The sequence below is a fragment of the Lonchura striata genome, chromosome 2 (assembly GCF_046129695.1).
Source record: "Lonchura striata isolate bLonStr1 chromosome 2, bLonStr1.mat, whole genome shotgun sequence".
Taxonomy (NCBI): domain Eukaryota; kingdom Metazoa; phylum Chordata; class Aves; order Passeriformes; family Estrildidae; genus Lonchura; species Lonchura striata.
Genome location: NC_134604.1, coordinates 108,982,436 through 109,006,611, shown reverse-complemented (window position 1 = coordinate 109,006,611; position 24,176 = coordinate 108,982,436). Strand labels below are relative to the sequence as shown.

The window sequence follows — 24,176 nt, the reverse complement described above, 5'->3', positions numbered from 1 at the left end:
CAAGCCCTAAATTTGATGACAGTAATACAAAGTGAAATCTCAATATGTCTACAAACTTGGCATTTCAGTGCCTGAGAAAAAAATTTACATGATGTTTATTAAACATTTATTCTCTGTTATGTATTGTATCACAACCAGCAAGTGCACTTTGGTATCAGAAGTCAATGTTAGAACACAATATAGACACCCAATTCTGAGGTACTTTACTTCAGAAAATGAAAAAAGAAGTAGAGAGAAAGAAATCAATACAATCTGGATAACATAAAACCAATTAACTCCTGGTATCCAAGGAGGATTAGAGGAAAGAAATGCAAGAGACTGGGGAGGCAAGTCTGCCAGACCTATTCTGAGGGAGAGAAAAGAGCTCCCCACAGTACATTAAGATACTTCCCGAAAAAAGCAAGAGTCATTCCTAGGCTTTGGTCCAATTTCCATGAATCGCTGCCTGCAGAGTAACCATGACTCGATCTTCTCAGATTTTGTTAAAGAGGCACTGACCTTCAAGCCAGCACTCACACAGAGCAACTGCACTGTGCAGCTGGGAACAGCTCCTAAAATTCAGGCCATGTATGGTTAAGTTTAATATGGTGATTCAAACATTTTAGATGTGCCAAGTTATCATCACTGTCTAATTGCTTTGATGGAAAAAAAAACAAAAAACAAAGCCACAAAACCCCCTCTCTTGCACATACAGATTTCTGTATCTAGTAAGGCAACTCTGAATGTAACATAGAAAAAAAACCATAAGAATTCTAGATGTTAAAAATATCATTTAATTAAAGAAAGATAAATCATACCAAAAGTTTAGGTCACTCTTAGTTAATACATTTGCATTTATTTTAGAATATACTCTACATCTGAGTAAAAAAGTTTTAAATAAACTCCAGTACATGTACAACCATGGGACCCGCCATCTCTCCCACAACAGAGGGATGTTCCTTAGCTCACTGGGTTCCCTCCGAGGTGACAGAAACAATTGCGTGCCAGTTTCGTTATGTTCATCGGCTTGAGCGGAGCCTCCTCATCAGCCAGCAATGCCTCGTACGCACACGGGTTCAGCCTCCCTGCCGAGGCGGGCACAGCGACTGCTCGCCCCGGACCGTACAACGAAAAAAAACACGGAGGGGGTCAAAACAATTAATAAACTAGTATTGATTAATTTACATTTCTTTCTCTCGCTTGTGCGTTGGTAGAAAACTGCTGCAGTCTCGGGAGCGCGCAGGGAAGCCCGGGCCCGGGGCGCTGCCCTCGGCCGCCGCAGCAGCGGCAGCGCCGGGCGGGGACGCGCCGCTCCCGCCGGCTCGGAGCCCCTTCCCCGCTGCCCGCGGCGCTCACTGCCCCCAGCTGCTGACGCCGATCTCCTGCTTGTATCTGTTGGTGAGGACGTTGGCCTTGCGGGTGAGCTTGGAGAGGACCGAGTGGAGTCCGCTGAGGTGGTAATGGAACTGCTGCTCCAGGTCCTCCTCCCCCTCGCCCTCCTCGGCGGGCCCGCCGCCCAGCTTGTCCTTCTTGCGGGCGGCCTCCTCGCCCGCCGGCGGCTGCACCACGCCCCACTCGATGTCGTTGCGGATGGATTTGAGCAGCATGTAGTGGCTGTACATGTCCCTGCGGGAGAAGTAGGCGCCGGGGTCGCCGGGCGGCAGGGCAGCATCCCGGGGCGGGCACACGGCGCCCGCCGCGTCCAGCTCCTCCAGCAGCAGCGGCACGTCGCGCAGCAGGCTCGGCACCATCACCGTCTGGTCCATGTTGTTGACGGCGCCGATGAAGCGGTTCATGGCGTTGAACAGGGAGTACTTCTGGCTGTACGAGTCGCAGATCTGCATCATGCTGGCGGCCGGGCGGGCGTGCTCAGCGACGCGGCTCGGACCGGACCGCGAGGCTCCTCCGGCGGCGACCTCCTCCTCCTCCTCCTCCTCGGCGCTAGCGGCACCGGCCGCCCTCGGTCGCGGGCTGGGCTCGGCGGCTGCTCGCGATCAGCGTCCTGCTGGGAGGCGGCGGCGGAGGCGCCGGGGTTAGAGGCTGCGCTCCCTCCTCCCTCCCCCAGCCCGCCTTCCCGTCCTCCGTCCCCTCCCGCCAGCGCCTTCTCCTCCCCCGCCGCTTTATCCCCAGCCCCGTGCCCTCCCCTCTCCGTCCCTTCTCTCACCCTCCGCTCCTCCGCCTGCCCTGCCGCAGTCGCCGGGGCTCGCCGCCGCCGCTCCGCTCCGTACAAAACTAGCCAAAACGCAGAACTTCCCTCGCAACTCCTCCCGGGAACCGGGTGTCGGGAGTGGCCAAGGGAATGGCAGCTCCGCGCCGCGCCGGTAATTACAATTCAAGCGGTCCCCAGCCGCCGTGCCGCGGGGCCGGCACCCACCGTAGTTCGAAGCTGTTCCCCGCCGCCCGTGGCCGCACGCCCATCCCCGGCGCCGTATTTATAGCGTGTATCTTACAACAAGGTGTTCCCCAGTGCCACCCCCAGCGCCGCCACGCCAGATAAAGGCGGCGGGCGGCGGCCGCGCCGGCCCCGCCTCTCGGCCCCCGGCGGGGGAGGGCGCCGGGAGCAGAGCCCGCGCCGCGGGCATCCCGAGGGGGCCGGGCGCTGGCGGCAGAAACCGAGGCCGCGGGAGGGCCGCTCTAGTGCGGCGGCGACTCCCTCGCACGGCAGCCCTGGGACAAGGCAGCGGCGGCCGCAGAGGGCTCCCCAGCGCCGGCGCGGCCCCGGGCACGGGGGCAGCGGGGGGCACGGGCACCGAGCGGCGCCGCGGGCGGCCGGGGCGGGGCGAGTGACTGGCGGGTGATTGACAGCCCGTGCCGCGGGACACGCGGGCCCCGCGTGCTGTCCGCGTTCTCCCGGCCCGCCCATTGGCTGCCGGGCGCGCGGCGAGCGTGACAGCGGCTCCGCCTCCCCGCGCGCCGCGTGCGCCAGCGCCAGTTGGAGCGGGCGGCCGCGCGGGGAGGGCGCGGGCTGCGTGTGGGCGCCGGGCCGGGCTCGCGTTGCCGGCTCGCGTTGCCGCCTCCCAGCAGCGCGCCAAGAGCTGCGGCTCCCCCGCGGCCATCCCGCGCCGCGCCAGCCCGGGGGCTCGGGGGGAGCCCAGGCAGCCTTTGAGCAGCCTTTGGGCCGCCTTTGTCTGCTCCCCGGCGCGGGGAAGCCGGCATCACCCCACAGCCTCACCTCCGGGGCCAGCCAATCGGCGCGCCGCCGTGCTCCCCCCGCCAATCAGCGAGCCCCGGCAGCAGCCAATCGGAAACGAGAGCGCCCTCCCCCCAACGCCCGCGCCCTGGTAACGGGCGGGCTGGCCGCGAGCGCCGCCGCGGGTCACGTGGGGCCGGCGGCGCGGTTGCCGTGGTAACGGCGGGAGCATCGCCCGGCGGGCCGGGACCGCCGCTCCCGCGGGAAGGCCGGGACCGGGCAGCCCGGCCCGAGAGGGGCCCGCCACCCTGCGCCAGCCCGCCCTGCTCCCCACTGCCTCTGTGGTCCCTGGCCCCCGCCTGGCCCCGGGCCGCTTCCCTGGGTGCCAAACCAGGGGCTGGACCGCGGGCAGCTCGTGCGCCGCAGATACTCGCCGTCAAGCAGTAGCCAGAGATACCGGCTGGTATAAAATTATGAGTTGTTCGCCGATAATTCACTCCGAGGAAAAGAAGAAATTATCTCACCGGGCCAGAAAATTGGCCGCGACTTATATTTGCATCTTTATGTAGATGCAGTGTGTTGTTAATAGACCATTAACAGTTTTGCTGCCTTTAATTGAAATACAGCCTGCACTGAATGTTCAATAAATTGGAAAAAGCAATAAATCTTTGGAAACGAGGGGAATTGGTTTATTGTCCAGCTTTTCAAATTAAAAGAATTAAAAATTTGAACAAATTAAAACTGAAATCTTTACCTGAGGTTGCAACACACTAGGGTGTGTTGTGTGTTGGCACAAACAACCCAGCTTGGAGCTGCAAAGAGGGGAAGTACATGAGTCTTCAGTGTGATGGTATTATACGAATTAGGACCTGAACAGGAAATTTGTTTCCCAAGAGGTTTAGCCACACATTCTACTTTAAGCTGTAAATGTTTCCTTATTTTAGTAAGTATTTTTTTTTATTATTTTTTTTTAGTATTTTTTTCCTTATTTTAGTAAGGCATGTGCCTCACATGTGCCTCAGTTAGGCTGAAGCAGATCATATTCAAGCCAAACTTAACAACATAAAGGAATGCCTTTTTTTTTTACCTTCCTTATGTTCCGATCGATTTTGATATGTGACATAAATATCCTTGGTACATATAATGTGCATCATGAACACAAGCCTGGGTAGGTTTGATTGCTCTTCAGTTCAAACAAAATAAAGAAGCACATATTCCTTATACCAGTGGTATGTAATTGACGTGGCTGTGCACATGAGAGGAAAAGAAACGGCACTTTTTCCACTCCTCTTGAGGAAAAGATGATCCCATTTAAGGCAAAAAACTTTTGTGTGCAAGTGGCATTTATTTGAAATGTGTCCTCTTCAGAATGATCTGGTTATCATGACTGTGCAGGCCCTGCAAGGGGAATCAGATGGAAACCCCTTATCGTGCCCTGAGCAATGAGGAAGTTTGCATGTTTGCTATCTGGCAGTTCAAGAAAGTGTAAATGTGTACCTTTGCCCAGCACAGTCCTGGATAAGGCGACATGCAACAGTAGTCTTTATCCAGCACCTCAGCTGGCTGCAGCACTCCTGATGTACAAGCCCAGCAGTGTGAGGTGAAAACATCTTTCTGCTCAAATAAACTTGGTTCTGCTATTCAGGAAAGCAGGAGTCACATAAAAGTTACTATATTAGCTAAAAACCTTTAATTTTCCCTGAAATTACGAGGGCTGGTGGTGTTCAGCCCTTTCTGGACAAAAGCCTTATTTCTTTCTTCTTCCTGAAGATCAGGGATGAGCTATAGCTGTTACTATTTAGCTGTTCTTGTTACTGAGCTATTAATGGCATTAACTGTTTGACTTAGCTGTAAACCAGTCTTTAGCCCCAGGAACCCTGAGGTTAGTGCCACAAAGGTTGGCTATAGGAACAGAACTGCTATTGGCCTGTCTCCTCTGGCAGCATTAGCAGCTGTGCAGTGTTTTTCAAGCAAAGACAGATGATTCTGTCAGCTTGGGTGGGTTTTCATACCATTTGCGAGGCCTATCTAATTTCTCTGTTCAGTGACAACAGGATAACAAACCGTCTTTGTTCACAGTTTTCCCAAGACACGTGCTGGCACGGAAGAGGTGCCACTGGCACGCTGCAGACCAGAAATGGCTACACTTTGGTGGCTATGAAGTTGTTCTGCTGCACGGTGTTTGCAAAATAAGATGAGATCTTGTGCGGGCAAGAAGTGATAAATATGTGCAAATATTTAGTGTTGCATTCTTCAGGCTGGGAGCGCCATTTTTCCTTGAAGGGCAAAATCTCTTGGGAATTTCACTTCCTCTCATAATCTGTTGTCAATGTGGCGTGGCAGATTAGAGTTCAGCCTTGGAAACTGCGAGTTCTTTCCTTCTATTCCTATCTGACATACATTTTTGCTCAAACTTGTGAACTGCTCCCATCATTTCGGGGAGCAGTACAGATGCATGCATTTAACACTTCTTTCTCTTTCTGCAAACGAGTCCAGTTGTACCAAATACTGAACCAGGAAACCCGTCATTTCTCATCCAGAAGGAATGTATGTAAATTTATCATCTTAATTGATGCCTCTCCATGAGGTTCATATAATCAGCCCTTGTAGCTTAACATGCTAATGAACAGGGTAAGTAGAAATCTAATATATTAAAGGAATGCAGACCAATTTGTCTGAGCCCTGCTGAGACCTGCAGTGTAAGTTTTGCAAAGATTTACTCATCTCTCTGCTATCTTTCACTTAGCTGCCTTTTACTCCTCTTTCTGTTGATCCTCTGCAAGTGGAGTGATTCTCCCAAGTGCACAGAAGCCTCTGTGAGGATGTGCAGTGGGGCCAGGAGGATGTTTGGAGGAGGCAGTGGCGATGGTAAATCCCCTTTCCCTGTGGCACACACACAGATGTGTGTGAGACCACACACTGCCGGGAGCAGCACGGGAGCTCTGCATCCTCACATCCAGGCACAGAGCAGCAATGCCTGGTGAAAAGTGTGGGATCCAGCAGGAGATGTGCAGGCAGTGGGATCAGGGAGCAGTGCTGGGCAGGCAGGCAGCTGTCTCAGGCAGCTGAGCTCCTGTGAAGCCCCTCTGAGGTGCCTGGCTGCAGTTTGCTCCTGGGTCTCTTCAGATCTGTCAGCTTTCTCAGCTTTCCTGGAAATCATTACACGCATAGCTTCAATCTGTTTGCCAGTTACTCTGTATTTTCAGGGCCTGGGATCATCTAGCTAGCGCTGCGAGGTCTAAACAGGCTGAATCCTCTTCCTCCTTAAATGCTGCCACAGACTGTTTGCATGGCATGTGCATAGCATCCCTCTCCCCTATCTCTTGCCAGCCTCATCCATCTTCTCTGGAAGCTGGTCTGAGCAGGCACTGCAGTGTGCAGTGCCCAGGACAGCAGCGGCCCTTTTCAAATGGCTCCTTAGTGCTGCCATAATAAGCCTGATAAATAAAACATGGCTTGCAGACACGGATTTACTGGAGAGGGCTAAGGGGGCTGTAGCTCCCTCATTAGTATCTCCCGGTGCAGCATGTGTGCTCCTCATTATGTGGCACAGTGGCGGTTGTCTAGTCATCCATGATGAGGCTGCAGCCACTCCAAGGATGCACCAGGGATCCCAGGGATTCTTTTCTTTTCTTTTTTTTTTTTTCTCCTGTGTTAATAATAGGAATTTAGAAGAAAAAAAAAAAAAGAGCTTGAATATGAAGAGGATGAAGGGGAGAAGATTGCAACTGGGTCTGATTTTTTCCCCCTTGCGTCTCTGTAAGTTGGCAGCAAATGCAGTGAAATCTGTATAGCTGTGATAATATGGGACTGGCATGAGCAGGATTGAGACCTCTGTACTGCACAAACTCCTATTTTGGGTAGCTCTCTTTCTGTTCATTCTAAAATGCTGCTCATAAACTTGTGGCCCAAGTATAAACTTTATCATCTCCCTCAGAGTTTTTGTCTTCTATTCAAGGGAAAGGAAACAATTTGGCTGAATTCAAGTCCCCCAGAGCTGGGGACTCGGGAATCTGGGTTAATCTGAGTGTGGTTTGTGGAGGTTTGATCCAGCTTTTCTTTCTGGCTGTTGCTTAAGTCCCTCCTACCTCCCGCATACAAGTTGCAACCGCATCGTCTTAGTAACCCTGTGACCAAGAGGCATGAGAGTCTCCTCTGAGGCTGTAATCTCACTCTAAACAGCTCTCTGGCGGGTGCTCATGAGTGGTGATACATCATGCAATTTTCTCCTTTAGAGGTTTGCGGTGTCATCTCCACCATGATCCCTGCCCTGCCTGGCCAGTGCTGGTGAGCCAGAGTGCAGGGCCTGCCTGGGAGAGTGTTCCTGGCACAGCTCTGCGTGCGTGGGGTCATGAACAGTGATAGCAACATCCACCCCTTCCTCTTTGCCTCTCGGCCATGCTCTGGCAGGAAAGAAACCTGTTTAGGATGGCAGGGGACTTCACTAGTGCAGCAAAGTAATCCTCAATAAGCTCAGGACTTTTCTGTAATGGTATTTAATATGCAGATAGTCAAACGAATGCCACTGTGATATATTTTTATGGACAAATATTATATATTAAGCCCTGATTTATACGTTTGAGCGTAATACCTGGGGCTCTGAGGAGAGCCTTTAATCTCTGTCAGCGAGGCAGCACGCATGCTAAAGCGCCGAGTAAATCTGCACGGGAGTGCCGAACTGAGCGCGGCATGTATCAGACTTCTTCCGCCTGATAAAATTAAATACACGAGACCACCTTTCTGTGACACTACCGTGCTGATACGCGGGGGCTGACAGCAGGAAATACCCATCTGCTCTTCCCACTCTGACCCAAACCCGCGCCATTCCTGCTGCATCCCAAGGGTGCCACCTCAAGGCCCCAGAAGCCGTTCCTGGGTGGAGGAAGGTCTCTGTCTGCGACGTTCCCCCTGTCCTTCCATCACCTCGCTCCCCTGGGACCACCTGGGCGCAGCTGAGGGGCTGCCCCTGCCCTATTTCCCCTTCATCAGCGCGCGTAGTAAGGTGAGCATCATCTCAGCATGGAGCTCCGCATTTAATAATCTCACCAGCTCAACTGTTTTTATCTGAATCTCCCACCTGATCTGATAAATCTAAATTGCACATTTTCTAACCCGCTTCGGCTGAGGGGGGAAGCTCGCAGGTATCCTCAGGTGACGCTCGGGCTCTGCCGCGCCTCTCCGGCTCCATCTACTGCACTTTCCTGGGAATGCCATCCCTGCCCGCCCGGAAAAACGGGAGCTCTGGTTTTCTTTGAAAGGCCCAGAGCTGTCCAGGTGGTGAAACAAATACAATACGCGTTCGTACAGTCCTATGAATGGTAATTCCTCGTTGAGAAGCAGTCACTGATTTTCAGCGCCTGGCTTGCTGCATGGATTTTTCACGAGAAGGAGCAGAACAAAGGTGGCCACCGTCACCGAAGCTTTCCGTGCTGTCCGGCGGAGCCAGAACTGGGGACATGGCAGGACGAGGGGCTGGAGGAGAGCTCTGGGTGGAGAGGAGGGGGCCTGCCTAGGAACAAATCTGCTTGCTGCCAGAAAATGCCAAGGGGAAGAGAATCAGCTTGGATTTCTGCCACCTGATGGGGACTTAGAGGGTGGGACTAGAAGCAGCAGAATTTTCTTGTGAAAGTCCTATCTCTTCATCTTACATTCCGTATTAAGAGAGAAGCTGCTCTGAAAGAATATCCTGCTTTTCCTGGCTCTGTAGCTCAGAGCTGACATGGAGGCGTTATGTGTCCTTATTATAAGCACTCCCATTATAGTGTGGTTTTCGCTGGAGGATGCTGTGTGGTTAAAGAGGACTATTACAACCAAAAATAGTACCAGAGCTTCCTGAATGCTATGACTATTATGAATTTGTAGGATTAATATTTAGTTGCTCTACAAAAAGCACCAAAACCTTTTGGAAGTCAAAATCAGAAGAAAGTAGTGCTATGGACTGCATATAACTTTTTTTCTTAAATATATCTATTCATAGTGCATGTTTCTGTAGGTGATAGATTAACATAAAAATACTGCCAGTTTTTCAGGGTTGTAAAACACAAGGTACATAATATATTATTTTTTAATTGAAACTCAAATTATCTGTTTGAAATGAATTTGTTTCAATGACAAGTAACATATTTTTCCACAGTCCTTGTGAAAAGTGGAAATAAGGTAGATTTGGCAGCTTAGCCTATGAAGTTCTGGGGCAAATCTCTAAACTGAAAGACCACAGGGTTTTGTCCTGGCTTTGATGAAGTTCTGAAAAGAGCTAAATTAAATCCATGCTGTAGCCATATGTGTAATTTTGTTCTACTGTAATAGCTTATAGCTGTCAGTGAATTTCTCTGTACTCCCAGCATTGAGTAAGGGATGACACAAGAGACTGAAGGTTACTCTCTCCAGCAGTAACATGCATTTGCAGCCTTAAAATTATTACAACAGCATTTTTTTTCTTTTACATGGCTGGAGAGAATCTGTTTTTGCAGTAAATTTGTATTTCAAAGCAGATTTTTGTGTCCATCATTGTTGGTGGTTTACAAGATTTCTCTTCCTTCTCCCACCCCCCTGCCCCCATTTGGGGATATGGGAACAAATGAAATAAACCCTTCATAAAAAATAATTTTGTCCAGGTGGAACATAAATCAGCCAAAAAAATATTATTCTACATGGCAAATAAAAAGCATATGCTGTATTATTTAAAGCACAGCCTCCATATTCACATACAAAATTAATGCTACAGTGGGAGGTAAAACTGATGGAGGCAGACAATGAAAATATTAGGAGTAAAACATCATGCCAGGAACAATTCAAGCAGAGCCACTTGCAGGGTCATGGTCGTATTCCATTTCAAATGGGCATGGAAATACACTGTGGGTTATTCTTCTCCAGAGATGCACACATAATAAGCACCTGCTCCCCGTGTCTACTCTTCCCTTTTAACTGTTGATTTATTGGATGTTTCTGAAAGCTGTGGCCAGGCTTGTGAGGGATATATGACGTGGTGCCTGCAGGAAGGAAAGGGAGAGGGCAGACGAGCTGCCACGCTCCCCATCCCTACTGTGGGGTGAAGGGCTGAGAGGATTCCCAACAAAAGCTGGCTGCTCCTCAGCTTCCAAGGCAAAGGGCACCTCTGGAAAGTAAATCATAGCCATTGTGCCTGGCTCGCACCTAGGAAAGTAAAAAAAAATTATAAACTGTGCTCCTTGCCTCAAACTGGAGGAAAAGGTGGGTTGAGAGGGGAAACATGCAGCGTTCAGCAGTCTAAGGCACAAAAAGGGATCTTTGCCGTCACTGGGTATTTGTCTTCCACAGCATCAAGGAAACGATATATGAGTATAAAACATAATATTGCATGTGTTTAAAATAATTTTCAGAAGATTGTGAATCCACCCTTGTTACGTGTGTGGGAAGGTAATACTACTACTACTTCACCACATACTACTGCTCCCTACTACACTGGAGACAGTATCACCTGCAAATATTTTATTTTCATTGTGGTTCTCCCCGGGTTGAGAGGGGTTTTCACCCCATTCCTCCTCTGAAGTGGAGCCTCACTAAGTAAGAAATGAACATAATCTTCAGATAATGTTGGAGAGACGTTGCCACAAAGAGACTTTTAATTAATATGATGTTTATTCCTTTAATTTAACAAAATAATAATAATAAAAAAAAGCATGCAGAGAATGGTCCTGCTCTCTGCCCTTCTATTTCACTATTCACTGATATTTTCTTCTCTGCAGCAAGAGTGGAGCTTTGCAGCCATCAGTCTTGAGATATTCTTGTTTTGGTGGCCCTTGAGATATAATGACAGAGCATGCTCATTTAGAAACAAAAGAAAGAAAATTATATTTAATTAAAAATGTGAAACAGAAAATGTAGGGCTATTGAGAATCATCCCGAACCGGACATTTTATGTACATGGCTAAAAAAAAAGATGCACTGTAGCAACTGGAGTAATTCATGGTTCAGCTCCCCTATGATGGTAAGCAGTTTATTGACCTAGAACTACAAAATCATTCAAAATGACATTTGGCAATGCTGAACTTCTGACACAAATCCCCTGAAGTAAGGAAATGGAGAGGGCAGCCACATTACCTTCAGCTGAGCCCTGCTGTGTCTTTAAATAGCAGCAGGAGAGGTGCACCTAATTCAGAAAGGTAAAAGAGCAATATAGGAGCAAGAAACTCCCGCATTTTAGCCCTGGCTCTGTCAATGGTCCTGAGTCAGTCACCTCTGGGCCAGACATTGAGGTGTTAATCAGCCAGAGTGCAGACCAGGCTTTACACGGAGCTTCCTGTGCTCATTCCTGAACAAAGACCAACTGCTGGGAGCTTTTGAAGGAGCCCTAAGGGCTGATGGTACAGGGTCCTGATGGAGCTGTGAGTCCACCCCAGTTACAGCTCTGCTCTCACACCTCTCAGGCAAGGCAAAGCCTGGCTCCTTATGTGTTGTCACCTGCAAGGAGACACAGCCCTGGCCACTGCATTTGCTTCAAGGACCTGTTGGGGCTTCCTTGCAGCACGAGTGCATGGGCAGGAAGGAAAATCAGCAGACCTTGTCACTTGCCTGGCAGGTTGGTTCCTGACCAGCAGAGGATTTTTGACTCAGTGTGAATGTTTTTCTTTGACAGGCCTGTTGCAAGGAAAACATGTTTCCCAGCCTGATCTGCACACATGGATCATGTCTGCTCTACCATGGAACTGGAAGGGGATTTTGGGCACAGAGTTGCCAGAGGGCACAGCCAAACTTAGAAAGCAAGCACACCTCCCAAAATGGGGAGATGTGAGTTTACTCTCTGGTGTCTTTCAGCTCTAGTTACCTCAAGTGATCCAGTAATCTCAATTGCTATAAATAGCACCACAAATGTTCTTCCACAGAAGATTTATCTTTTGGCTGATGCCATCCCTCTAAGTGTTAAGACACAGTTGTGCCCAGTTTTTGCTGTAGCCAAATGGGACTAGAAGGAAATCAATAGCCCCATTTTGCCTGTCACTTACTTAAGCTTGATTTGAACCCACATCTGTAAAGCTGAAAGCTTTTGTAATCCATTGTTGTTGTGCCTCCCCCAGCCAGCCCACCTCTGAGAATTTCATATTCCTACATTTTAAGAAGACATATTTTAGACAATCAAAATACATGTTTGTTTAGTTTTAATAAGTTTAAATCAACACTTTTTCTGTTATTAAGGCTGTGCCAGAAAGAGACTGCTTTGAAAGGAGACACATCTGCTGAGAGCAAAGACTTCCATAACTCATTCAGAATTATTGGTCATACCCACAATATTAGTGATAAAAATTGATTATCCATTCCCACTTGCTTCATGATCTATAGCTTTTTTTTCATTCGTCTTGTAAGCTGGTTTATACAGAGTGAGGCAGTGTTATTTAAATAGCCAAGGACAAGCACGATACACCTTACTAAAAGCCCACACCAGCAGAAAGCAGGATTTTTTTTCATGTTAGTCCTGAAGGTAGAAATAATCTAGATTTGGCAAGTATCTGGACTTCTTTCAACCCTGAAGAGCAGATGCTCTTCTGTCAGTGTGTGTGCACTGCCCACTTAGGCTCACTGCTGCCCTTTATTCCCAAGTGCAAAGTTTGGGAATTGGTAGAGCACTGTCATTTAAAGAAGAGTATTCTGAGATCCCTAGCTTGTTTTGGGGCTGCCACCAGCAGCTCATAGAAGGCAAGGGAAAGGGGGAAGGACTGAATATTGAAAGGATGGAGAGAAAAATTAAAGGGAGAAAGAAAGCTCGAAGCTTCTGCAAAACTTTCTGAGTGAAAGCTCTGTTTTGAATATCATGTTTCGGCAGCATTGGCTCAGCTGCTCCCAAGAAGGGTACCTAAGATATCTCCAACAGGGTGACATCATGATCATTAGCATCCAGAGCTTTATACACTCTCCTGGAGCTGTTGGTGAGAAGGGGAACATTCCTGCCATCAATCCTGTGTTCCCAAGCATTGAAAGGACAGAGAAGTTTGGATATCCCCTTCTGATGAAACTGTAAACGTTGCAATCTCCAGTTTAAGTTGATCCTTGGAGTCTAACAGGTAGATATGATGGGAGAAGAGAGGTAACCCTTAAATTGTGGTGTTGCAGTTGTGAGGATGGGTTTATTGACATGACCTTAACTCCTTGTTGAGAGAGTGATTAAACCATTACACTCCATTAAAAAAAAAAAAAATGGAGAGGGATTTACTGGCCTGCCCAAAACATTTTTGTTTTACTTAGATCTAAAAGGTTTTTGTTATTTGATCCAAAACTGGATCCTGAGGATTCCACCTTTCCCTCTGTAACTCCTTTTAGCATAAATAGGTATTATCTGCACACAAGGGAAAAGGGAGAACAGACTCCTAATACAATTACTTCACACCTTAATTCCATAGGTGGTATCTTCCCTCACAGAGTTAAACACCCAAAGCAGAGACTGACACGACATTGAAAGAAGAGGTATTTCCATTTGGGACTATTAAATGTAAATCTCCTTTTGTTCAGTAAGGAAATGAGACAAGTTTTACCAGTCTGTTGCCGTGTAATCTCTTTTGGAGCGAGGACTGCTTGTCCTGCGCGGGCTCAGCGCAAGGCACTGATGCCAGCAAGAGCGGCAAGAAAACCAACCACGTCTGCATCCTTCGCGTCCCTCACCTCGCTGTGTGTGAGCTGCAGCCGATCTTCAGGGCGATCTGTGCGGTTTGAAGGAGGGAGGCAGGGCATGCGGCAGCCAGGCAGGGATGCCAGCCGCTCCTCGCCTCCTCGCCAGGTGCCCGCGGGGACCGGAGCAGGGCTGGCTGCGCTGCCAAACCCGGCGCTGCTTTGCCATCTAGTGCCGCTCCTCCGGATTGCAGGAGCCCGGCCCCGCTCCCAACCCGGCTGGGATTACCCAGATCCAGCCTGGGTTGGTTTTGGGCTTTTTTTCAGCATTAAATCGCATCAATGTGTGGGAATCCAGGGCTTCCCTCTGGCTGCCCTGGCAGGTCTGGGACCCTGGCAGGGGTCAGGAACCCCCCTGGACAGAGCCCCCAGAGACACTGTCTGTGATCTCTGCCCATGGAAAAGAGTTTTCAATCTTACAGGATGAATTACCAGCTCTGAATGTTTGATATCAGTAATAATTAAGTATAGCACGAGTTCAAAAGTAAAATTTTAGGATTCTATATTAGGGGTTCAAATGGGACAAGATGGAGGAAATTGGGTGTGTCTTGTCCTTTTTCTTCATGCCCTCCATGTCTCACTGTGGTGTTGGCATTTTTCTATTGGTTCAGGCTGGGGACACACTGTTCAACGTAGGTGACAGATATTGGCACGTTATTGTAAATCCAGCCCAGGGAGTTTCTGGTATTTAATGTTTGTAACATCCCACTGAGGGCAGAGCCCCACACGCTGCCCTGCAGGACAGAGCTGGGCAGGGCAGCAGAACATGTTAGAGATAAACAGAATAAACAACCTTGAAACCATCACAGACCAATTATGGCTTCTTCCTTGTCAACGGGGCAGAAAGACAGAGACTTTTTACAATCTGGGAATCATCAATACCTCAGATTCCGACATCAATGTTCCATGTGCCGCAATGGCTGCGTAACTGTGCCTGGAAGAAGCGGTGGGTGTTTGGTGCAGTCGATAACTGTGGGAAGGGAATAAATCACTGGTGGCCACATGAGCTGCCTGTGAGTAGGGAAAACCCTCCCCTCACTGATTTGTACTCACCTAAAAGTGGATATTTCATGTCATTCAGATCTCCTGATTTAGGGTTGGAGCTGTGACGGAACCAAAGCCACTGCAGCACTTTTGTCACCGCTCAGCTTGTTTGGCAAATGAGGCTGCTTGGAGCCATGGGGACACGGGTTACAAGGGAAGGCTGGGGAGCAGAGCCAGGTGAATCCATGTCAGTGGCACTGAGTAATGGATCCAATCTGCTTTGTGGACCCTCCCTCTCACCTGGAAATTGTCCACGAGTAGGTCACTATTTTCTCACATTAACTCATTCTTCTAAATTACTGGGCCAAAAATTTCAGTGAACATAGGACATCCCTAAAGGACGTGCAGGCAGTTTATTGGGGAGCCCCGGAGTCACAGAAATTATAGCTGGTTGACTGGAAGCACAAGAACATTGTACTTAAGCCTTTTGGTCCAGACACACAGAGCTTACTCACATGTATGAATTTCTGAATTACTCTCAGAAATAATTCTCCCCTGTTCATTTAGAGAGTGCTGTGTCTACAAACTTCAGGGCTATGACATTTTTAAGACTATAACTGGATATGAAAAAATGCCTGAGATGCAAATCCAACCTAATTTCCCATAAAGTACAAATTAATATTTACTGAACCTTTTAGTCTTAGGTTTAATTTCAACAAATTCTAGCCACCTCTGAAATAGAGAGGGCATAGATAAGTGAGTTTGGCTGCCTCACAATCAGTTCCCAGCATGTACAACTAAAAGGTCCCATGCTTCGTGAACTGAATTTAATAGGGACAGGTTTAGACTTTGAATACAATTTCCTTAAAGAAGAAAAAACCAATATTTTTGTTGGTGACCAGTTTCCAGAGGAGTTTTAGAAATAATTTCAGGTTTTGTTATGTAAAACTTCCTTCATCCATTGGATCCACATAAACATCTTTACAGGCCTAAGAAATTATCATAGGGAGGAGTTGGCATTGCTTGGGTAAAGGACAAGCATGTAAGTGTACCAAGCAGCTTAAAAAGAAGATAATGATGAGGAAAAGCAAAAGGAGACTGAGTTAAGCTGGAGACTGAGACAATCAGAAAGCATGAAGACAACAATAATAAACTAATGAGCTGTTTTCAAAATGCCTCTCCTGCTGCACAGGAAAACAGAACAGATGTGCCACCACAAAAAAAACTTGGCAGGTTTCAGGTAAAGCCATGCCACACCCTGTAGGCTTGGTGAGCTATGAATAATACCAAAGTTTCATTTTACATGCTAGCACAGGCTATATTGTCATCTGCAATTCAAGTCTTTACCTGGGAGGTTGTTGGGTTTTCTATCAAGAGAGAATAAGAAAGAGGTGTTTGAAGACAAGATCCAGAGAGACCTGGTTTTCTGCAGATCCATGGCTGAAGCTGAGCACCTAAGAGGAATTTGTACTGTGTAATAGCAGTCATGCCACACTGTTCCCTTTCCCTCAGCTGGGAATATTAATAAGGTCTTTTCCATCCACCTTCCTGCTTTCATGCACCCCACAGGAAATGTCTGTCGTAGATATCTTTGGCCCTCTGTCACATTTGGTTAAATTGGGTGGTAAGTTTGAAAACTATTGAGATTACCTGGACTCAAAATCAACAAACGGCTTGAATTAGTCTGTTTTCCTTCACAAACTCTATTCAACACAGAGTTGGAGGGATAAAGGCTTCAGCCTTTAAAAAGGGATTCTATTGCAGCAGAAAGGATGACCTTTTCTAAGCCTGGCAAGCATTTCCATCATTATCAACAATCATGACTAATAAAGTTATAAAAATAACAGCTGAGCTTTTATGTAATAGCTTACATCTCAAAGTGCTTTTCAGCTTATTTTCTGCTTTCAGAGTAATTCTCTCAAAATTCATTGCATTTTTTGCAGTGTTGCTATAGCTCAGTCCCTTCGTGGATAGGACAAAGACAATAATGGATTGCAGCCCACTGCACATCAGTGGAGGGAGGGGAAATTTTAGGCAGAGACATTCAGATAGATTCCTACTTGTTCATAAAATGTCAGGGTTTCTTTCATATTAAAGCAAGGAAGACAGGACTTAGATAGAAGATGTCTTATTCAGTGCTTTTTTTGCTAGGCTGGGCAAACTGTGAGCATCATTGTGGGTGAGACATCCCAAAGCCAATCTCCCGTCAATATGAGAAGCTGGGTTTGGATCAGAGTTGTACTGTGAGTACAGGAGCACAGCAATGTTGATTTTATGAGATGTACAGTGATGTGTGATCTCACGGATCCTAACATCCAGAGCACACACCAGATAATGCCTCAGATCCAAACGGAGTAAATGCCTCTCTTCTGAGGACTTGAATGCCAAAGATGTGTTCAAAGGCACAGAACAGGCCATTGAAAATGTTTTGAAAGGATTGCTGCTGAGCTGTGGTTCAGTTTAACTTTTGGGGCAGGATATTTGCTTGTATTCTTACAAAAATGTGATCTGTGGAGTCTCTGCATGTATTAGGATATGCATACAAAGAGATGGAGAGGGAAAAATTACTGAATACTTTTTACTCTACAGATTCTAAAATAGATGGTAGTTGCACATTGAGGGGAGGCTGAACTTGCCTGCTATCAGCACAGAGACTATGATTGTGCCATTTAGAAAACATGCAGAAAGGGTACTATAACACTTATTCATTAATCTTAACGGTATTTAATTAAGGTATTATTATCATTGTTATTATTGTTGTTCTTTTTCTCCCAGTGAGTGTGCAGAGAGAATGACTAAATAATTTGGAGAGACAAAACATGATCGGGAAAGAAAAAGGTTTCTAAGCACTTCATTTCCCTCCATCTTGTTCCCTCCAGAAAGGAGAATAAAATCCCATGGTTTTTGCACAGCACTTTGGGCAGGAGACAGGCAGAAAATAATTTTTATGAAATAATGGCTGTGGCTGGAGGTGAAATTGAGATGACAGAAGGATAAACTCCACTGAGGTATCCTTCTCTACCTTGGTTGATGCAATGAACACAGAGAGCTAAACTGAGGCCCAACACTTCAGAGAGACAAAGACAGATAAGGAAGGGACTGAAGCACTTTTCAAAAGGGCTGAACCACTTTTCCATGTCAGTAATGCTGTGTCAGGAATTATTTTTGCCTTCAAAATAACAATACGTGAAGTTGTATGAAGGCTGGTAGGAAATACCAACTGTGTGTAACGCTACTTCTGGAAGTTCTGTAAATGAGCTTTTCAAGCAACTTATAGAGGTGTGAGGTCAATTTCCATCGAATTTTAATGGGATTTGTGCATCTGTTATTTCAGTCTTTAACAAAATTCTAAAACTGTTGGTTTTCACAGGAGCATTGCTTAACTGCCTTCTTTGTACTGTAGTAAAAAACATCAAAGTCCTTTAAATACAAATCGATATAATAGACAAAATTACCATTTGAAAATTGTAGGCTACTATAGTAATTTAAAGAAAACATTCTTAATCTTGCTAATCCCTATTCAAATAAATCCAACAACTACTTTAAGAGGCATATAATGATCTAATGTACTTAGCCAGCTCTGTGTCTCCTTGAATAACTCAAGGGGACAAAACAAAACAAAATTCCAGCCAATAGCCAGATGGGGTTATGGCACAACTTAGTAAATTAAAGTAAGATGGGAGACAGATGGAGGCCTTTTCAAAAGTCAGATTTTGGTAGTTGGAAAGGACAGTGATACTCCGGCTGTGATAAAATCTCAGCAGATTGGACTTTAAAAAGCTGTGGGTAATGTGTGGTCACAGCCTGACATGAAAAGTCTGTAAACTGTTTGCATAACTCCAGGGATCTCCTATGCCTCAGATATGAATTATTTCTCAATACTGCTGGGTATTTGGGCATGAGCAGTGCTGGGACACTCGGGATCTGCGAGGAGCAGCATCAGAGGGGTTTCACAGCCTTGAGCTGAGCCCCTCAGGCAGCTGGCTCGAGGTGAGGAGCCCTCACTTGACTGCCTTTCATGGCAGACACAGAGGTCCTTCTCCCTGTCCACCCCAGAACTTCCAGGAAATTTTCTCTCCATTTCAATGTCAGAGAGCAGAGTCACTGCAAAGTGCTTTCCCACACTCCCCCTTCCACTCCTTCCTTTTCAGCATCATGGGAAATACTGTGCCCACACTTTTCATGAATATTCCCTAAATGGCTGAATGTTCATGTGGGGGGGTCACTTACACCATCCTGCACTTTGAGGGTTTGTTGCTGTTACAGCATTTCCTCTTTGGCTGCATTTCTTCCCCTGCTCTCCCCTTTTTGCTGGAGGTACAGCACATTGGGCTTTATCGTTGTCGTGGTTTGACACGGAAAAAGAATTTTCTCGGAAGGAAGAGGTCAATTTGGATATTGACCAATTGAAGGTGGACTCGCCTCTGAGAACACAGAGGGGTTAAAAGCAGAATTCCCAGGGGAACTCGCTCTCTTTGGTTCTGGTCAGCGTGCAGTGCAGCCTCTCCCCTGCCCGGCCGTGGCTGGGTGGGGAGGGGAAGGGTCATGGCCTGACTGAGGTGGGCCCAAGGGTGGAGGGACTGGAACCCCCTGCAGGTGGAAGGGTGGAGAAATATGGGATGTCTCCTTTCCCACCCCCAGAGTCAAGAGAGAGAGAAAGAGACAGCAGCAGGTTTTATCAGCAGTTCACCACGGGAAGGAGAAGAGTGAGGGGGTCGCAAGGTGCCCGGCTGCCTGTGGGAGCTGGAGCCTGGGCCCAGAGCCATCCTTGGGAGTCGGGACTTTTAACCCTTCCTGAGAAATGAAAGCTTTGTGAAATTTCACTCCTCCTGGGTTTGAAAGAGAGGAGGAGAGACAGCTTGGACCCTGGGATGTTGGAAGGAGGAATTCTAGATAGGAAGGGATGATGGAGTGGCTTTTTGGCTGGACCTTTTCCTTGGTAGCCACAGACTGAACCAATCTTCTCCTCCAAGAGAGACTGTATTTTAGGAGGATGCCACTGAGTCAAGAGACCTGCTTCAGCTGGGAAAAGACAGAAGTGGAGTGAACAGAGAAAAGTTAGGGAGGTTTGTGGTGGTGCCCCCTGTCCTCAAAAGAAGGAGAAGAGAAGAAGATCTCTGTTCTTGGACCCTCAGCCCCAGGGGAAAAATGGGGGGGGGACTATGGTCCCAAAAAATGAAAAACTGAACTGTTGCTTTCCCCCCCCCCCGCTCTTGGCAGGGCATCCTTGAAAGGAAAAATCCTAAAAGCAGTCTGTCCATCCATGCATTGGTGGTGAGAGCACTGTGCATGGAAAGGAGAAGGGTCACCATTGGCAAACTTTTTCTCCAGGTGGTGCCATGTGGAGCTGTGTTTCTTGGGGGGTCTGTGGCACAGGAGAGACTCCTCTCTCCCTCGATGGACTGAGTATTGATTGTCTGGAGGGTGGAAACCTGATTGGGGTCCAGATTGTGTCTCGCTGTGGTTTGTTGGAGCTGGGTGGTGGGAGAAGGAATGCTTTGCAAGGTTTTAATTTTGATCTTTGTGTAGATTTTTTTCCTTTCTTTTTTTCTTTTATAGTAGTAGCTTAATAAAGTTTTTTTTCTGTTATTAAGCTTCGAGTCTTTGCTCTGTTCTCGATTGCATTTCACAGCATTCAATTGAGAGATTGCATTTTCATGGAGGTACTGACATTGTGCCAGTGTCAAACCATGGCAGTCGTGTTCACATGGGAGGCTTCTGCTTTCTCCAAATTGTTTGTATCTCATCAAGCTGAACACACTGACGATTACCAGGTGGAATGCTGGCTGGTCTTTTGAATTGGCATTATATTTCTTCCAGACTTTCACCCTGCTAACAAAAGCACTCATGGTTACCTGTCAAGGTGCTACTCCCTGCCTTTTCCTTTTCTGTAATGTAGTGATTTAGGTGCAATTTATATTAGGATGCCACAGAGTGAGGGGATGGCCATCAGAAGAATGTACAGTGACCTACATGACCTGGCACATCTTCCCAAACTGGTTCCCATCCTGCTGGCCTCATATGAAGTTTATTATAGGCCATAGGTACTTGAGCCTGTATTTCTCAAGGTGGGTGACACATCACCTCTCCTCTCTTTAGTTCTCCCTGTGGGTATCTTCTTCTTTTTCATTTTTTTTTTCAGATTAGCAGCTTTCCAAAGGCAGAGGCACTTGATCATCCTCTCAGCTTCACCAAGCATGTTAAGTCTGTGCTGCACATCAACAGATGTCACACTGTTTGATGAATTATAGTTTAAGAGCAAAAATATGGCCATGCTAATGAAAGGGACACTTGTGAAGGTGGGAACTACAGACCATGGAACATTTTGTAGTCATTGACACAGCTTGGCAAAGTCCTATTATTTATTTACAGCTGCATTTTGCCCCGTAGCCTGATTGTAGTGGTAGGAGGGTGAAGGAGGAGGAATACTGATGATGCTTGTAACTGCTTCAGGTGCTCGCTGTCTCAGAACCACACAATGGGTAAGGTTGGAAGGCACCATGCCCACTGCTCTAGCTGTGATAATTACTCTGTATCTGAGCAATGCACTTTCTTTAGCAAGTGGTTTGAGTTGAGGTGTGAACAGACTGACCTACTTCAACTTCCTTTGCAATTTCTGGATTTCCCTGTTTATCCCTTTCATTGTCAGCTTGCTCACTGTTGCTTATAATCAGCAGGCTTTGCTGCCTTTGTGGTTGGTTTCTCCAGACGCAATTAAATTGTCTGCAATTGACATCTGGCTCTGCTGAGGTTTGGGTTGCATCTTCTTGGCTGCCTCAGTGTCCTCCTTGATTTGGGATTCTGATCACTGCCTGCCTGGCATGGCACATCATCAATGGGTGCTTTCATTCCTGAGGACTCCCTTGTGCCTACAACGAGGCAGTGAAGTGTTTCTGGCTCTCTCAGCACTCCGGAAGGTTATTTCAAGACAGCCTCAGCTGTTGTGCCTGTTGTGCATGCTGGAGCCTCCAGCAGGACTGCATGGAGCTGTAGGAATTTCTAAGGGTCCCCATTCTTTTGCAGGAGGGCCATGAGCTCTGCAGACATGATGTTTTCACCTTCACACCCAGCCAGAAATCTCATTTGGAGTGTCCCTTGTTCTTTCAGTAGCTGATAAAATTCTGACAAAAAACTGATTCATGGAAGAATTTGGTTTCTTCCTGATGTCTGTGATCTTGCCAACAGGTCAAAGCAAGACCTGGTACCTCTCCTGTATCCTTTCTCTCCTCTGCTGTTTCTTATGGCTTAACCCAAACTGACAACTGAGCCCCAGGCAGTCTCTCACTCACCCCCCCACCAGTGGGATGGGGGAGAGAATCAGAGGAGTAAAAGTTAGAAAATGCATGGATTGAGATACAGACAGTTCAATAGCAAAAGCCTTTTGTGCCAGCAAAGCAAACCAAGGAATTCATGCACCACTTCCCATGGCTGGGCAGGTGTTCAGCCATTCCCAGGACAGCAGGGCTCCATCATATGTAATGGTGAGAAGACAAACAACATCACTTCAAACATCTCCCCCTTCCTTCTTGCTCAGCTCTGTAGGCTGATCATGATGCCATATGGTGTAGGACATCCCTCTGGTCACTTGAGGTCAGCTGTCCCTGCTGTGTCTCCTCCCAGTGCCACATGCACCTGCAGCCCCCTCGCCAGTGTGTGAGTACAGGAAGAGAAAAGGCCTTGATGCTGTGCAAGTGCTGCTGACAGAAACACCTCTGTATTATAAACACTTTTCAGCAAATCAAAAACACTGTGAAGAAATTTACCCCTACCCCAGCCCAAACCAGCACACTGTTACGGAGCTTTCTCTCATTTCATATGTTACAAGCTGTGCTATCTGCACTCACTGTCTGCAATGCTTCTTTTAATCCCTTAATTTCAGGTTTGTGAAACATTGCAGGTGGTGACAAGAACAGGGTTCATCCTTTCCATGACATACCCTTGTGTTTCTGGTGAACAACCCTGTGCCCTTCCTATGGATGCAGTTGGCCCCTTGCTCCTGGGAGGAATTTTTGCTTTTTATTGTTGTATCTTCTGGTCATGTGCATCCTCTGGATCTGGGGCCTAACAGCTCAGGTATATTCAATCTCACAGCCTACAGCTTTTCTTTGTCAAGTTCATTGAATTTGGATTCAATGACAGGCACCCAATCTAGAGATGTCACTCATAGGAAAGTTTGGCATGGACAGTTTTAATCTTCATACTAAATTTCCTGAATTTTGTGATCCCGTGCTTGCTTGCCTGGCCATGGTCAGCTATGACTGTCACTAGATGTTTTCACAAGTGAGAGTCTTAAAAGTTAACAGATGGTCTTCTCACTGTGCTTTGAGTTGCTCCTATCTTTCCTGTAAAGACCCACCACATTTAACATTCACCTCCCAGATTTTCCCATTTTGAGCTTCTTGTGATTCTTTCTGGTTAGAAGCTCTTCAAAGTATTCATCCAATTTGTCTTGTTATCACTCCTTGTAGGAAAGGATTTCCCCTTTCCCTTGCATTTTTCATGCACTTTCCCTCTGTCTGCTTTACTCTGTGTTTCCAGCCACATGCTTTTTGATGCTTTCTAGACACCACATTACAGATGTGTTCGTTCATTTCTGCTTTGGCCAGTGTGATCTCTGCACCCACACAGAGGCTGCCATATATCTTTATTTTCTATAGCCCAGCAAGAGACATTCTGCACGCCTGTAGGATGCTAAACAAAATGTGTCAAGAGCTGATCAGTTTGAAGTTACAGAGTTTCTTTAATATGCCAGACTAACAAGGCTAATTATTTCTTTTAAGTCTGCTTTAAATATGTAGGATTTTTTTTATCTCTGACTTCTTATGCAGAACATTGATCTTTGGTAGATCATTTATGTAAAATGTATAATTTCCAAAGTAATGTTCTTCCCTTCTAACCCTCTCAGCTCTCAACTCCCACCACTAAAACCAACAAAAAGTGACACTGACTGTGCTCTTTCCCATTTTCCTACCAAGAAGCAGGACTTTATCTGACTTATTTTTCATGGCATGCTTCCATGTTCCCTGTATTTAATTTTTTACACTTGGTGGCTGATCTGTAGTAAGATTTCTAATAAACAAAGTAAATCCATACAGCACACAGCCCTCCAACAGCACTGTGCTCTAGGCTGGGTGCATCTTGTTCAAAGCACTACCAAAGTCAGCTGGAAACTCAGTGCCCCACAGTTACCCATAAGGAGACACAGGGGCCCCGAATTGCTGCTGGACTTAAAACTTCCTTGGATATAACCCAGACATCTTCTGCTCTGGGCAGAGACTGAGCCTTGCCCTACAGGGGCTCTTTCAACTTGCACTAACTGAGACATCTGTGATCTGTGCCCAGGTGGGGAGTTGTATTATTAAGTTCTAATATTCATTGCTTTGATCCCATGCACAAAGACAATCTATTAATTGCACCCTTCCTTGATTAGACAGTCTTCTCCCAAGCA

At 47.0% G+C, this 24,176-nt stretch overlaps 1 protein-coding gene across 2 annotated transcripts; it reads right to left on the bottom strand.

Annotated features, from left to right (window-relative positions):
• Window positions 1-750: 750 nt before the first annotated feature.
• Window positions 751-2,467, bottom strand: MID1IP1 (MID1 interacting protein 1). Of its 2 annotated transcripts, none has more exons than XM_021553044.3 (2): window positions 2,144-2,467; window positions 751-1,984 (listed from the first exon to the last, which is right to left on the bottom strand). In XM_021553044.3, exon 2 carries the CDS (start codon window positions 1,824-1,826, stop codon window positions 1,332-1,334), a length of 495 nt encoding a protein of 164 aa, XP_021408719.1. In that variant the 5' UTR covers window positions 1,827-1,984; window positions 2,144-2,467; the 3' UTR covers window positions 751-1,331. The 2 variants fall into 2 exon arrangements, with proteins under 2 accessions (XP_021408719.1, XP_021408718.1); XM_021553043.3 differs by having other exon boundaries at window positions 751-1,981.
• Between the last annotated feature and the right edge of the window lie 21,709 nt (window positions 2,468-24,176).